This window comes from Dermacentor variabilis, chromosome 7, assembly GCF_050947875.1.
Source record: "Dermacentor variabilis isolate Ectoservices chromosome 7, ASM5094787v1, whole genome shotgun sequence".
NCBI classification, from domain to species: domain Eukaryota; kingdom Metazoa; phylum Arthropoda; class Arachnida; order Ixodida; family Ixodidae; genus Dermacentor; species Dermacentor variabilis.
In genome coordinates, this window is record NC_134574.1 from 177393281 (window position 1) to 177409391 (window position 16111).

Here is a 16111-nt window from a genome sequence, read left to right on the forward strand (position 1 = left end):
CAGCGGGCTCAATAACTCCGAACTCAAGCATGCGGTGTATCTCTGCTTCCATAATTTCTTTCTGTCGTGGAGACACCCTGTAAAGCGTTGATCTTACGGGTTCGGTTGATTTTAGCTCTATTTCAGGGATTATTAGTTTGGTTCTACCGGCCCAATTTCTGAATCTATCGAGATATTCCCCTACCAACCCCTTTAGCTCATCCAGCTGCTCGGGTTTAAGAGCGTCCGTGCTTACAGAGTGTTCTATAACTTCTTCCAGGCTGATTTCAGAGTTCGAGATCGCCTCACAGTAATTAAACGTGGCAGTAATGTCATCCGGCTATTCGACCCTAAAGTTAACGACCTCGCTCCGCTCCACGTACGGCTTCATCAAATTGCAGACGTATGTGCTCATCTCCTTCCTGCCACCGGGTACTTTCAGAGCACAGTTCGTGCGCGAGTTCACCGCGGCTTTCTTCCCCCTCCCCTCCTTAAATTCTCTCTATCTTATATTTCTATTCCCTCTTTTTCGTCCCCCAGAGTAGGGTAGCCAGCCAGACGCATTTCTGGTAAACATCCCTGCCTTCTCTATTACCTCCTCCTCCTCCTCTTCCTTCAGAGCACAGTTAATATCTGAAAGTGTGTGCAACATTTTAACGGGTCCGTCGCAGTGAACTTCAAGCTTATTCTTTCTTGAAGGTCTGAGGATCATTACCTGGTCCCCAGCGTTAAACGTTTGAAGTCTTACATTGCTGTTGTAGTAGAGCTTGGCGTTCTTTTGTGCCACGCCCATTTCTTTTCGACTAGTTCTTGAGTTGCACTTAGCCGTTCCAGGAGATTTAGCACGTATTCTAACGCTGTTGAACTCTCCCCTATTTCCTCCCACATCTGTCTCAACATTCTGAGCGGGGAACGGAGTGTCCTCCTATACACTAGTTCTCCTGGCGACAACCTTGTATAGCCTCATGAGGAACCGTTCGCAAAGCAAACAAAGTAGCCGGAAGACAGAGTGCCCGCAAAACTCGCTTAAGCACTGAATGCCACCTCTCTACACTATTTGAATGAGGGTGGTAGACAGAACTGTCTGATAACTTTTCCCCGCACTTTTGTGAGAATGTGGAAGTCAGTGATCTGGTGTATACTGACCCTTCATCCGCCTGAATTTCGGCTGGGAATCTGACTTGGGCGAATATTGTCAAAAGCGCGTCTACTACTTCGGTGGAGCTGAGCTCTTTCAGTGGGATTGCTACTGGAAACTTTGTAGCCGGACACAGCATGGTAAACAAGTACCTTTAACCCGACTTTGTCTTTGGTAGAGGCCCTACCGTGTCTATCACAAGTCGTCTGAAAGGTTCTGATATTAAGGGCACTACCTTTAGATGAGCTTTCCATGTTTCTCCTGGTTTACTCAAGCGCTGGCAGGCGTCGCATGATGTCGCAAAATTTACTACGTCTTTGTAATAGCCACGCCAATATTATTCCGTAGGCAATCTTTGTTTCGGTTTGTTTTCGTCTAGGTGGCCAGACCACCCATTTCGATGACAGAGACCCACTAGGTCCCCCCTCCACTTAGTAGGTACCACAAACTTTTGGACGGTTTCGCCATTTGACTTCTCCTCGCTCTTTTGTGACGCCCGGTTCTCCGCGTCTACATGCTCCGGTCGTTTCGTGTGCTATCCCTTCTTGAACGCAAATTGTTTCTGCGGTCCATTTCGACTGTCCCAATTTCCGTCCTCGGCCTTCAGCTTTCTACGCGCTGCGAAGTCTTCGGCTAATTCGGCCGCCCTTTCCACAATGTTTAGTTTCCTCTGTCTTGATCCCATAGCTTCACAGATAGTGAGATGCTTTTGTAAAACAGCTGTAGACGGATGCATTCAATAATAATTCCTCTGCTTTCATATGCTTCCGCGCTTTTCAACCACTCGACTACGGTTACCTTTAAGCCATATGGAAACAACAAATATTCCTCTCTATCCTTCTTGCGCATACTTCGAAGGCGGTACTTCTTCAAAAGGCTAGCCTTAACCTTCGCATAATCATACGCATCTTGCGTATTGAGCCTGGCGATTACTTGAGCAGCCTCACACGACAACATAGACAGCAAGCGCTGGGGCCATGTACGCAGAACGAAGTTCTTCTCGCAAGCCCTTTCAAAATTTCCTAGTAACAACCCTATGTCGTTCCCGACCTTCAATGGCTTTAACAGCGTGGCGATGCGGTATGATTCTGCCTCACTTGACCGTTCCAGAGCTCCTTCACTCGCTTGAGACAACTCCAAACACTTAATTTCAAGATCAAGTTGAATTTTTCTTAACTCGCGATCTTTCTCGCGTTCCTCTCTGTCCTGTTCTTCTTTCTCTGTCTGTCCCGTTCTTCTCTCTCTCTCTCTCTCTCTCTCCCGTTTCTCTTTTTTCTTCAGAAGTTCTAACCCAATATCAATGTATTCCTCACTGGCGGGTTCGGAAAGCAGCTTTAATATTTCCGATTTCATTTCCTTGTGTACCTCTAGGCGCAATTCCTCACCGACAACCAAGAATTCGTCTCTCAGCAGTGTCCTCAAATCAATGATTGCTGCTTTACTGCTTTGGTCCTGCTTGCTATACACAACTAGGTAAACACAACTTAGGTAACAATCAACAATGTAGCTACTTCACTATTATAAACTGAACAACCACAAAATGAAGCCGAGGGAGTCAAAGCAAAAACCAAGCACCGACTAGTTGGTTTGAATCCATGATAAAATGTGTAAGCGCGACTGAACAAGGACATAGAAAGAAGCAGACACACAAAGAGAGCTCTGTCACCGTGTGTCTGTTTCTTTCTACGCCCTGGTTGAGTCAAGCTTACGCACTCTGTCATCAGAATAGTGGTTAGTGGGGCTTGTTGGCACGAACACATTCTCTAGCAAACAGCGCGTATAACGGGACATGTGCCTCTTTTCTGTGCCCCGTTGTCCGCGCTGTTTGCTAATGAATGCATTCTATCATTTCTTAATTTAGTTAGCGAATGTTTACAAGTTTATACGGCCGATAAAACTGCTATCTTTACTTCGTAAACATGCCTACTAATTTGTTATCGCGATCGGTGCTTCGCCTTTCCGGCGTACCTGCGAATTTGTTTGATACGCTTGCACCGCCAATTCTAGGTTAGTTGTTTAAGTCTGTAGCGGCGCGCTTAAGTATCAATTCGCTCTTCGTAAGTGATCTCGATTTCTTTCTTTTTTTTTTTTTGCAGGAAGACGCTTTATTTAGCGGTGCCGCTGTTAACCGCACGATTTAGAATGTGTTAGTACTGTTCCTTTGAGGCGTGTCATGCTCGGACATAAAGAAGCACAGCGTTGGCGCGTGCCTCGCACGTGTATTCATCAGACAGCAGCGCTTGGGTATCGCTTAGAGCGTGCGTAATAGAAGTAAGACATAAGCTCGATTCTTCGTATAGTTTGAAGTGGATAACTTACGGAGCACATTTTTTTTTTCTCAGGGTGGGTCCTTTGCGGAGAAGAGAAGGAAAATGTTAGTGCGTGGATCTCACGAGAGCTGTACATTAGCGGAGCATAATCGGGAAATGTAAATTGTTCGAAAAGGAACCTTTGTCATTGCAGTTTTGTCAATATTGTTATAAGTGGACAGCACAGCAATAGACAAAGCAAATTAACCATCACCAACAGCTGGTTTTATACCTGATTACAAATATTTGGAGTGCTTAAAATTCAATTTTCACTAGTTGCACTGAACTCTGCTAATTTTGACCACCACACAATCCAGAGTAGATGCACATTTCTTTTTTTCAATAAACTCAGCTTTCATTTATGTGTATCAGTTTATACCACTCATAGAAGTGTTTCGCCTTGTTGAATGCTAATGTCTTTATGTGCTTTTCAAGACCAAGGTTGTGTGGTGTCTTGAAGAGAGTTGCTTTGTTTTTGGAACATGTTTTTCTCCAAATGTCCTAAGAAGCAAGAGGTACCTCTGAAGAAATTCAAGGGTTGCCCCTACACGTGCGGCATATTTGATTTTCACACAGTAGTAGACATCTGACAGGTACTCAATAGCCAGCTTCAAGCCGATGTCTGGTATTATGAGCTCCCTATCCACAAACAGATGACAGGTGCATTGAAAAATGGACTGACCTGGAAAAAAAACAGACAGTGAGAAATATACAATTTTATGCTGATACACGCTGTGAAGATTGGGAGGTCAATCCCACCGTTCGTAACCAGTTGTCAAGATTGGAGTCGGGCATGAATTAGATGGTAGCTGGCCCATGCCGTCGTCCAACTTATCCACGCTGAGGACGTTGTTGAAAGGAAGGACTGCTTCTCGTCGAGAACGAGGAATATGAGTTTATTTACAGTATCTACATAAGGACGTTGCAGTTCATCTGTCTAGCATGACTGCGAGAGAAAGTACACTGAGCATCCGCACAACAGCGGTTTATAAACACTCGGTCCTCCCTCGATCCCAAGGTGAGGGAAACGTTCGACCAGGCACCGTAGACGAGCCGTCTCTCTGCGGGAGGGCTTACAGACACACACACACACACACTTCCGCACAGGTTCACGGTCCCCACCGACGTCAGACGGCCTTCGCAGAACTCGGGGCTTACGACAGGAAAGGCGCATTTTATTTCCCGAGCTCACCCCCGCAGCGCGGCCGCCGGTGCTCCATTGTCTTGCGTCTTGAAAGGCGCGTGGGAAGGGACCTCCGAAGACGTTCCCTCGGCAACTCCCCTGCTCGCGGCAGACCAGGCCGCCGGTGGCGTGTTCAGTCATAAAGCCTGGTTCGTCGAACTCATCTCGGCAATCCCGCGACGCAGAGTGGCGGACCTGGCGCATTGTCCTGTGGACACAGTACTTAGTGACGCCGTGTGGCTAGAGGGTTGCGGTGGCGTTCCAGGAAAAGTTGGCGCCGCTGTCGCAACTGGCTGGCAAAACTTGCACCTCAGCGGGCCGTTCTTAACAGCGTCTCCATGGCCCGGAAAATCTCGACTGTCCAGCGCTGACAACCGCTGGGCAGGAAGAGAACGGCTGGTGGCCAAGGGGTGATGCCTTGGCTCGCAGCGACCACTTGTGCAATGATGTCACCGCCCCAAAACATCCAACAAGGACAGGCAACTACAAAACTAACCCCAAAACACGGCTCTGCGCCGAGATGACGTACCTTGGATCTCACTTTAGACCCGCTAGGCTTCAAAGAAAACATAAGTGCAGAAACAAAAAAAAAATGGTGCATTTCGCTATGCCAATTTTTGAAGCAATTTCGTGCTTACGAATTCAGCAATCATGGAGGGAATCCTGCTAAATGAGAGGGGAACTTGGCTTAACAAAATTAACAATAGTAACCCTAAAATTTAGGCAGGACCCTTAAACACAGAATTCAAATTTGACTGCTCAAGCCATCCGCATTGCGATGCAACTTTCCCTTCTTATATCTAACGGACAAGTTGTACTCTTGGAGAGTGAGACTCCACCGAAGCAAGCGGCCATTTTTGTGTGATATTTGATTGAGCCACGTCAGAGTACAGTGGTCGGTCTCGAAGATGAACTTCCCTCCGTACTAGTAACACGACAAGTTCTGGGCGGCCCAAACTAAACAAACGCATTCCTTCTCTGAAGCGCTGTAGGCTTCCTCTCTTACAGTTAGTTTACGGCTGGCATAGAGGATAGGATGCTCCTCGTTATTGTCGCTGACCTGACTAAGTACCACGCCCATACCTCTGTCGCTTGCGTTGCATTGAACTATGAATTCCTTTTTGCAGTCTAGCGCGCGAAACACACGACGAGAAACCTAGAGCGTTTTCAAACTTTGGAAAGAGTTCTCTTTGTCCTTATCCCAGTGTACGCTACTCGGTGCTCCCTTTTGGAGGCCGTCCGTTAAAGGACTTGCCATTTGCGAGTAATTCGGGATGTACCGTTGATAGTACCCAACAAGTCCCAAAAATGAACGAAGGTCTGTTTTCGTGCGCGACTGAGAAAATTCTCCAATCGTAGCTATTTTCAGCTCGGCCGGCCGTCTCGTGCCCTGGCCGACAACATGGCCCAGATAAGTAACCTGTGTACAACCAAACCTACACTTTTCCGCTTTCATCGTTAAGCCGGCTTCCCTCAACCATGAGAACACCTGTTTGAGATGCGGTATGTGCGGTTCCCAGCTGTCCGAAAAAATTGCTACATCATCAAGATATGGCAAGGCGAACTCCTGCAAGTCTTTTAGGACAATATCCATTAACTTAGAGAAGCTAAACGGCGCGTTCTTCAGCCGGAAGCTGAGTGCGAGAGGGCGGAAAGTGCCTACAGGTGAGATGAATGCGGCATAGCGGCTGGCACTTTCTGAAAGTGGAACTTGCCAGTACCCCCGCACGAGATCTATAGTTGAAATGTATTTAGCAGCGCTAACTTTCAATTCGTTCCTCAATGTTGGATATCGGGTACAACGGATCCCTAGTGATTGCATTTAAATTCCTGTTGTCAACACACGGACGAGGGTCGTTGTTAGGGGTTTCTACCAGTATTAACGGTGACGTGTAGTCACTCTCAGCGGGCTCAATAACTCCTAACTCTAGCATGCGCTGTATCTCTGCCTCCATAATTTCTCTCTGTCTTGGAGGCACCAGGTTCGGTTGATGTCAGCTCTATTTCATGCCTTATTAGTTCGGTTCTACGTGGCCTATCGCTGAATCTATCGAGATATTTCCTAACACCCCTTTTGGCTCATTTAGCTGCTCCGGTCTAAGAGCGTGCGAGCTTGCAGAATGTTTTACTACTTCTTCTAGGCCGATTTCAGAGTTGGAGGTCGGCTTATACTCCTTAAACTTGATACTAGTGCCATCGTGCTCTTTGATGGTATAATTAACGATTCCGCTCCGCTCTATATACGGTTTCATCAAATTACAGTGATATATCTTCACCTCCTTTCTGCGACCGAGCATTTTCAGAGCATAGTTAGTATCTGGAAATTTGTGCAACACTTTAATGGGCCCGTCCCAGTGAACTTCAAGCTTGTTCTTTCTTGAAGGTTTGAGGATCGTTACCTGGTCTCCGGCGTTAAACGTGCGAAGCCTCGCATTCTTGTCGTAATAGAATTTGGCGTTCTTTCGAGCTACTCCCATGTTATTTTCGACTAGTTCTTGGGTTGCGCTTAGCCGTTCTAGCAGATTTAGCACGTATTCAACAACTGTTGGACTCTCTCCTCTTTCCTCCCCCATCTCTTTTAACATTCTCAGTGGAGAACGGAGTGTCCTCCCCATACACTAGTTCTGCTGGCGAGAACGCTCTAGCCTCATGTGGAACCGTTCTCAAATCAAACAAAGTTGCCCGCAGACAGCCCTCCCAGTCCTCCTTGTGCTCGTAAGAGAGCGCACGCAAAACTCACTTAAGCACTGAATGCCACCTCTCTACACTCTTTGACTGAGGGGGATAAACGGAACTGCGTATCAACTTTACCCGCACTTTTGCAAGAATGTGGAAGTCAGTGCGTTGGTGAATACTGACCCTTGATCCGCCTGAATTTCGGCTGGAAACCCAACTCGTGCAAATACTGTCAAAAGCGCGTCTACTACTTCGGTGGAGCTGAGCTCTTTCAGAGAGATTGCTTCTGGAAAAAATAGCCGGACACAGCATGGTAAACAAGTACCATTTAAGTACCATTACAAGTAAACAAGTAACCCGATTTTGTTTTTGGTAGAGGCCCTACCGTGTCTATCACAAGTCGTCTGAAACTTTCCATGTCTCTCCTGGTTTACTTGAGCGCGGGCAGGGGTCTCATGATCTTATAAAGTTTTCTACGTCTTTGAAACAGCCAGGCCAGTAGTATTCCATAAGCAATCTTTCGTTTGATTTGTTTATGCCTAGATGGCCGGACCCCCCATTTCCATGACAGAGACTCAAAGGGTCCTCCCTGTACTTAGTAGGTACGACTAACTGATCTAAAATCCTACCCTTTCCATCTGTGTAGTGCCGATACAACAATCCTCCTCTCTCGTGTATCGTCGTTGCGCCTAGCAATGCCTTCTTTGGCTGTGTGATGTAAAGCCTAACCTCATTTGCCGAAACTTTTATGTAAACTCATAAAAGTTTGATCGCAAAGTGCTTCATTCGGTTTTCTTGTCCGGTATTTACGGACGACGACGGTCGCAAACCGAGTTTTAATCTTGGAGTTGATTGCCCGCCAATTGAATATGGCTTATTGACTGAAGAAGGTATTTTCCGGTCGACCTCTCTAAGTTTTGCAGTCATTAAACTATTTCTTCTTCTCTCTCTTGTTATATTTATATACTAAGAAATTGCCTAGAATGGATGGCGTACCTACTGCTTTTCTCGTGAGATATGCCGAGGGGTGCTCGAAATTTCTGTGCATACTGTTTAACAAGCCTTTATCGTATGCAGAAGTTCCGGGTGACTGGAAGTGCGCAAAGGTTACCCGAATACCCAAATCAGAAAACAGTTCGCTTATCACATTTTGTACAGACCAGTTTCATTGTTGCCCACATATGCTAAAACTCTTGAGCATGTTATATTTAAACATAATTCGGCCCTCCTAAATGACAACAATATAAACTAATTCCAGCTAGCAGGGGTTTCGGAAGGGTCTGTCTACAACAACACAGCTACTCGAAACTATCCACGAGCTCGCAGCAATTCTAGGCAGACAGTGCCAAATTGATATGATATTCATAGATTTTGGAAAAACATTCGACCGTATGTCTCACTCTAAACTACTCCTAAAACTGCAAACAATACTTAAAATATAATTCACTCATTTCACGGATTTCTGCATATCTGTCGTTAAGGCGGCAAAGTGTGTTTATCGACAGTGTGCGTTCTGGCTCAGCACCGGTTCGGTCGGACATTCCGTGGGGCTCCGTCCTTGGGCCCTTTTTCTTTCTAATCTTTTTCAGTGACCTAATAAAAGAAGCGAACGTGAAAATACGACTAATTGCAGGTGACTGTATGCGATATCAAGAAGTTAATAGCGTAAATGACGGGGTCTGTTTGAATTCTTCACTAGTCAAGGTAGAGGCATGGTGCGCCACATGGAAAATAAATGTTAATGCAAAGAAAACGCTCACTATGTCAGTAACACAAAAACGGCACCCCTTAAAATTTTCTTAGTTTCAGTTGTAATAATCAATCTATGGTTAGCAGCTACAAATACTTAGGCCTTGTAATTTCATCCGACCTTAGATGGAACGAACACATATCCTACATTACAAGAAGGCATTGCTCCAGCTTGTATACTTTTTTTCCAATCAATCAATCAATTCTTTATTCAACATCATCATCATGAGGATGTTGGGTGCGTCGACAAAAAGCCAGAAGAAAGGCTTGACAGAGGTCGACGCACCCTACAATGACTTGGCAACAGTATCGCAGTGTATCATACAGCATGTGTAAAGCATTCGCAATAGTAACATTGACACAAATGAAACGGTATTTGAACATTAAAGGCAAAAAGAAAAGCAAGCACAAAGCACTATGACGCACTTGAGAAGGTCGCTACGACAGTTCACACAAGAAATCCGTCTTTTAGCTTATAAAACGTATATTAGCCAATTCTTCAGTACGCCTCAATAGTATGGGACCCGTACACTCCGAAGAATATTAAACAATTAGAAAACATTGAAAGATAATCTGTTAGGTTAGTATTTAACTGTTATAGGTGGCAAGTATCTCCGACTGTTCTTATTAACAAAGCAAACATGGAGACATTAAAATTTAAGGCGATATAAGGACTGACTGAAATACATGTATACTTGGCTGTGGCGAGAAATAAACTTCTTGAAAAGGGACAGAAAAAAGAAGACATTGAAGCGCCAAACTACCAACTGTTCGATGACAGCCTCAAATACGTAATGAAAAAAAAAGACAACTTCCGCGCATGCGCAGAGAACCAAGGTGTGACATAGAACAAGATGGTCATGATAACATACTTTGAAGAAAGCACATTTCTGCAGAATACGATACGAGAGATGTAACGCTGACGCAATCAGACCCTTTCTAATATAGAACGCTTCCAACAATCCCTTGCAGTTCTTGTGATGGCTTTCGTTGGAATGCTCTGTACAGCCCGAGCGGATCAAGGAATATCTGTCTAGTGCGATGTATTGAATTCTTGTAGTGCGAAAGTACCCGTGTACGTAGATTTAGGTGCACGTTAAAGAACCACAGCTGGTTGAAATTTCAGGAGTCCTCCACTATGCCGTGCCTCATACTCAGAAAGTGGTTCTGGCACGTAAAACCCCATAATTTAATTAATTCTTGTAATGCTTCTTCTTGCTGTTCATTTTTTGTTCATCTGTACATTGCAGTGCCCACTCCTACACAAAGCCTAAGACTAAGGCCGGAAGTAATAAATAAATAAATTAACGTAAATGAATAAATTAATTAACGTGAGATGAGTTCTGCCGGAATTTTATACTCTAACAGCGGTTTTATAGTAATGTGACTGTCGTTTTACTTGCGTAGGTATTGTATTAGCTTTACTGCGTCCTCTACGCTGCCTTTCGTTCTAGTTTTAACGTGTGTGTGCCTGTGTTGGTGTTTGTGCGCAGAGCGGCGGCTCGGCGAGACATGCATTACGAGGACGGCGTGCGAGCTTGGCGATGCCCACTCGGACTGCATCCACTGGCAGTGTCAATGCAAGAAGGGCTTCCGCATAGAATTCCTCCATGGGGTGCCTGTCTGTGTCACCGGTGAGAGTCTCGTATTTCCTCAGAGCGACCATCTCTCATCAATTTATCAACAGTCCTCCTCCTGCCGAAAAGTTCTGCGGATGACTGCAGCATATGATCACAAAGAACTTAAACATATCGTGCAACTTGTGCCTCGCTTCTCTCATTTTGCTGGCTCGTCTGTTTATCATTGGTCATAGTGATCGTCAAGGTAACTTTTCTATGCAGATCAGGGGTGGGTCTACTTTTACTAGTACAAACGTTAATAATTCACAACGTTAAAGGTGCGTAAACCAGCAAACCGGAAATAAATAGGTGTATCTGACAAGTGCGCCTGTGATATACATCTCTACTTTACTTGGCAAACCAGGAACTACATCAAGTTGACTGTAGCATGAAAGAAGCGCAGGAAGGACACAGCCAAGAACAAATAAACAAGCGACAGCGTAAAATGAAGATTTCTTCTACTAGTGTTTTCTAATGAGCTCTGGGTGAATTATAGTGAAAGATATATTTGCGGAAAATCAGTCCTTTTGGGTCCCTCGTTTACTACCCTACCAAGTGAAGTACCAAAGCCCATAGAGTTTGTTTCGTACAATAATTACCAGAGGGAACTCTGGCGGTAGTGTCTAAGGGAGCTGCAATGGAAGCGGTTGAGCCAGCATTTGGGAATGGGAAGTACATGGATTTGCCTAAAATTCGTTCTTCCGGCTTCGTACGGCTTTGCAAACTCGTCATTTTTAACAATGTACGGCGCAGTAAATAATCAAATAAACATTATTAAAATTGTCCGACCGCACGATTCGAACACGGGACCTCTAGGCGCAGACGCCCGATATTGAAACCATTACGCGATGGTCGCATGCATCGACAAGTGCCAACGCCCTTATGAATTTATCGTGGGCACGCCAGTGCTTTGAGACGCTATGCGCGTTTCTATTTGGCCACCTCGACAAGCTGAACCGTTGCAATTGGAAGCGATTGTTTGTGTTCGCAGCTTCTTCTACGCTTAGAAAAGTATACATTGCTCTGAAATTTACGACAATGAAAGCATACAAAGCGTAATAAACGAATTCACAAGCACGAAAATCGGACAAATCCATGTACTTCCCATCATTCCCACGGTGGCTGAACGATTGAAGCGCCAGAATGCCCTTTAGTACGTTGTAGGAAACGTTATGCCAAAACTGACTCGTATTGTTTTTTGGGAAGTTGCGTAATGATGCGTGGCCGCCAGTCCAGTAAAACAGCGCAGGACGCTGTGGCTCTAGACCAGGAGCGTAACCAGGGGGGGGGGGGTGCTTATGGGGCTTCAGCCCCCCCCCCCCGAAATTTTTTCGTGCTGGCGCCCGAAATAATTCTGGATTTTGTGTAGACTGGGGGTCTTTTTCGCGCACGAAACCGCGTTTCACCGCGAACATTGCGAACTCGGACTGTATTTCGCGGCAACGCCCGTGCACTTGGAGTCACATAACGCGAGCAGCCTCATCCGAGCAGAAAGTTTCAAGGGCCTTTTGACGGCGAGTGGGCTCGTCGCGGCATTTCGCAGAGGCCACGGAATCTACGGAGCGCATGGATGTCAATTCCGAAACTTTATGCGTATAAAGTTCTCATAAACTTTTGATGCGAAAGGTGCATTGACATTTCCAAAGTTGGGCTTTAGATTTTCAATTGCGGAACTTTGTGGGTTTAATGTTGTTATAAACATTTGGCACCAAAGGTTCATTGACTTTTCTAAAAGCTTACATTGGAACATACAACGACACAAGCCAAATCAACACACTATCAGACAAGTTGACAAAGCACGCAGCGAGGTCTGATGAGACGAAGCGTTGCGGTGGTTCATTTGTGCCGTCATGTCACACAAAAAATATCAACATTTTCTTTTTACCTTCGCCAAAGCATCCATATCAAGACACTAAAGCCAGCAAAGCTAACTATGCTATTTATTTTTTCAACTTTTACTTTTATTCGCGCGGACACATTGAGCCTCTTCAATTTTTTTGTTCTTGCTACCCTACCCGCGGGATGCCAGAGCCAACCAGAGCGCATGCGTTTTTTTGGCGTTGTCCCTACCACCGCGTGGCACACTTTGGTGCGCGTTCGGTTTTCTCTGGCCGAGTGGATTTTCGCCTGTCAGAGTTTTCGACGCTTTCTGGCTATCAGACGAGAAAAAGAAACAATGGTCGCTCGCCGCCATCCCTGTGGGGACTCGACGGATTCCATCGGGTTCGCTTGAGCGCAACCTCTCGGGAAAGTCTTGTCTCGCCGGTGTAGAATACCGAGCAGTATGCGTGAGGTTTTTGGTGGACCAAGCCTCTCGCGTTTTCTTTGATGTTCCTTCGGTAGCCACATTAGGTGCCCAAAGTAGGCATTCGATTGTAGCCAAGATACTTTCCTTCGCATTTTTTTTTTTTCATTTCGGTGCCCCCACCCCACAAAAGGAAAAAGAAAAGACATTGTTGCGGCGCAGCGAATTGTCGCGTCGCATGGTGAAAGTTCGATTTTGCTGCTTCTTTCGCGGGAAGTAATGGGCCATGGGACACTTCAGTTACCGGATACCCTTATTATATTATTGCGATAGCAATTTTATGGACACTCCAGGTGCATTCCTGTCGTCGCCCTCATGTTCGGTATAAAGGCCAATGGCGACAACATCGCGACCGCGCGCGGCATGCTGTACGTGCGGGTGAAAGCGTGTGTGTGTGTGGGGGGGGGGGGGGGGGGGGGGGGGGGGGGGGGGGGGGGGGGGGGGAGTCGACGATGGTGGCTCAGTCTTGTGTGCGCAAAGGAGAAAAGCGGGGAGGAAGCGCGCCGCCTTCCGTTGCGCGCAATACATCGGGGGAGTAGATGGAATGGGGGTGGGATCTAGGATTCTGTGAATCTGTGATTGCGCAATATGTTTATTTGCCTTGTTTGACGCATTATATACAGTGCCTTTTTCTTATATAAGTAGATTTATTGGAGACTTATGCGTATCTTTATATATCTTGTTGCGAGGTTTTGTGTATACGTGCAATGAACTTTGTTTCCAGTGACACTCTATTGCCCTTTATCAAGATGTATCTTCACATTTGTATATTCCATTGTATCTTCGCATTTCTAATGTACGAGGACGAGTCAAATGAAAGTGAGCTTACTCACCGCGCGCAATAATGGTTCGGTTCATTATCTGCGAGGCATACGCGTAGCACACATGCACCTCTTATTTACAAAAGTGACACGCAGGTGTAAGGATAAATGTTCTTTAATGCTCTCACACACTGGGTTGAACATAGTTGCGTGACGTAATTGACGCTCCAGGAATTTAACATCGTGTTGTGAGTTTTCTGACAGCTGAAGGTATTTCCCTCCAAAAAATTAGTCGCCGTATGGCTGTCGTGTACTTTGGACATTGCATTTCATTGGCCACTGTGAAGCGTTGGAGCAAACTGTTGAAAGAAGGACGTGAAAGTTGCAGAGACGATCCAAGACTGGGCCAAAGCCACCATGCAATCACCCTTAACAAAATTGCAAAGGTTGATGAGCTGATGGGACAAGAACGGAGGATAAGCATCGATGAACTGGCAGAACATGTGAACATCAGTCACGGTTCGGTTCACGCCATAGTATATGAACAGCTCGGTTATCGGCTCTTGTCTGCGCAATGGGTACCCAAAATTTTGAACCACCGCCAGAAGGCGGAGAGGTTCGGCGCTGCCTTGACTCATCTGATCCGGTATGAGAATGAAGGTGACGATTTCTTGTCCGTAATTGTAATTGAGGACGAACCGCGGTGGCAATTCTACGAGCCTGAAACACGACGGTAAAGCTTACAGTGGAAACATTCGAATTCACCACCCCCAAGAAAGCAAAAGCCGTCATTTCCGCCGCAGAGGTGTTGTTGACTTGTTTTTCGGTCGTCAGGGGCCATTATCGACAGAATTTGTTAAATCTTGAGAGACTACCAATTGTTTCCGATATTGTGAAATGCCGGATGGGCTGCGTATGGCAATCAAGAACAAACGACGTGGAAAATTGACGAATGGGGTCATCTTGTTTCACGACAATGCCCGTTCCCACGTCGCTGATGTGGTTAATACAAAATTGGCAAAGTTTAATTGGGAAACGCTGCAACATCCGCCATACAGCTCAGATCTGTCGCCTTGCGACTTACACATTTTGGGGCAACTAAAAAAACAGCTCAAGGGAACCACATTCGTGTCGGACGATGACGTGAAAGAGTCAGTTGCAGACTTTTTGAAGCAGAAACACTAGGAATTTTCTGAGACGGGAATCACACAACTCATTAGTCAATGGGACAAATGTCTAAATGCTCATGGAGACTACTTTTAAATAAAGTACTCAGTTTGTCATATATTCGCATTGGCTCACTTTCATTTCACTCGCCCTCGTATGCAGAACTTCTGCTTTTTATACGTGCCCTCAGTTGAGGCTATAATTTCAGTGCAATTACTCGCGATACACGACCGGTGAGAGCTGCTTCTGCGCAATACATTGGAACGAAGGACAGCGACATTGAGATTTTTCCCTGGCCGTTGCATATGTACAAGAATGTAAACAAGATTCTTCAATGACAAAGTTTCATTAACATATTTGTCCTGAACTTGTTCATTTCATGGCCTTTACGTTTTTACAGCTTTACTTTACAGCGCCATGAACTGCTTAGCTGGTTTCCAACTGATATAGTTCTAATGTTCGTGTGATATTTTCATTGCTTATTAAATAGACAAAACCATAGAAGCATTGATATCAATTAATTTTGGAACAATATTTGGCACCATACTGGTATATTGTTCTATGAAAACTTACATATTTTACTTCTTTGAACATTGAGTAGCGTTCAAGAATTCGTTTGCAGCACCTTTGGTAATGGCAGTGGAGTTATCATTCATGTATTTCATTCCTCGACAAATTGTTTAAGCGGAAGCTTTAGCTCGGCCCCAACTCCGACGCGGCCTATTCAAATACATGTAAAACGCAGAAACGCTTTTCTGAGATAACCTCTGGATCGCTTTTAATGGAATGTTGCACTTGAGACAGAAAGTTGAATTCTAGTGTCTGTTGGAAGCGGAATTTCCATTTAGGGCCTGAATTTTGTTCGAAGTATTTTGAAAAATTAGAAAGTTCGAAAAAAATAGAAGCACGACGTTTGCAAGCTAGCTCTGCATAAAGAACAGATATCGCGCTTCTGTAAATGCCATCTACTATAATAGTCAAAGCGGACAAATTTGGTATGTCAATTTGTATCTTGCGTGAAAAGGTTACGTTATGTGCAAGGGTTCTGCAAAAGCCGTATTTCCATAATACAAAATTTTTTGAGATTCATGTGTAACATATCACTTTTTGCCGCTGTACATGTACTATTATATACAAATCACAGAATTGTGATATCATTTTTCCTTGTTGAGTTACAGAGTTTCGAACTTGATAGTTTCGTTTCCGGAAAATTGAAGATTTTTGG

At 45.2% G+C, this 16111-nt stretch overlaps 1 protein-coding gene across 2 annotated transcripts in view; it reads left to right on the forward strand.

The window, feature by feature from the left end:
- The window catches only part of LOC142588542 (uncharacterized), a 320432-nt gene that overhangs the window by 119163 nt on the left and 185158 nt on the right, over positions 1 to 16111 (forward strand). For both annotated transcript variants that reach the window (XM_075700384.1, XM_075700386.1), the window contains exon 3: positions 10528 to 10668. In XM_075700384.1, coding sequence (XP_075556499.1) covers positions 10528 to 10668 — 141 coding nt within the window. The remainder of the gene's footprint in view (positions 1 to 10527; positions 10669 to 16111) is intronic.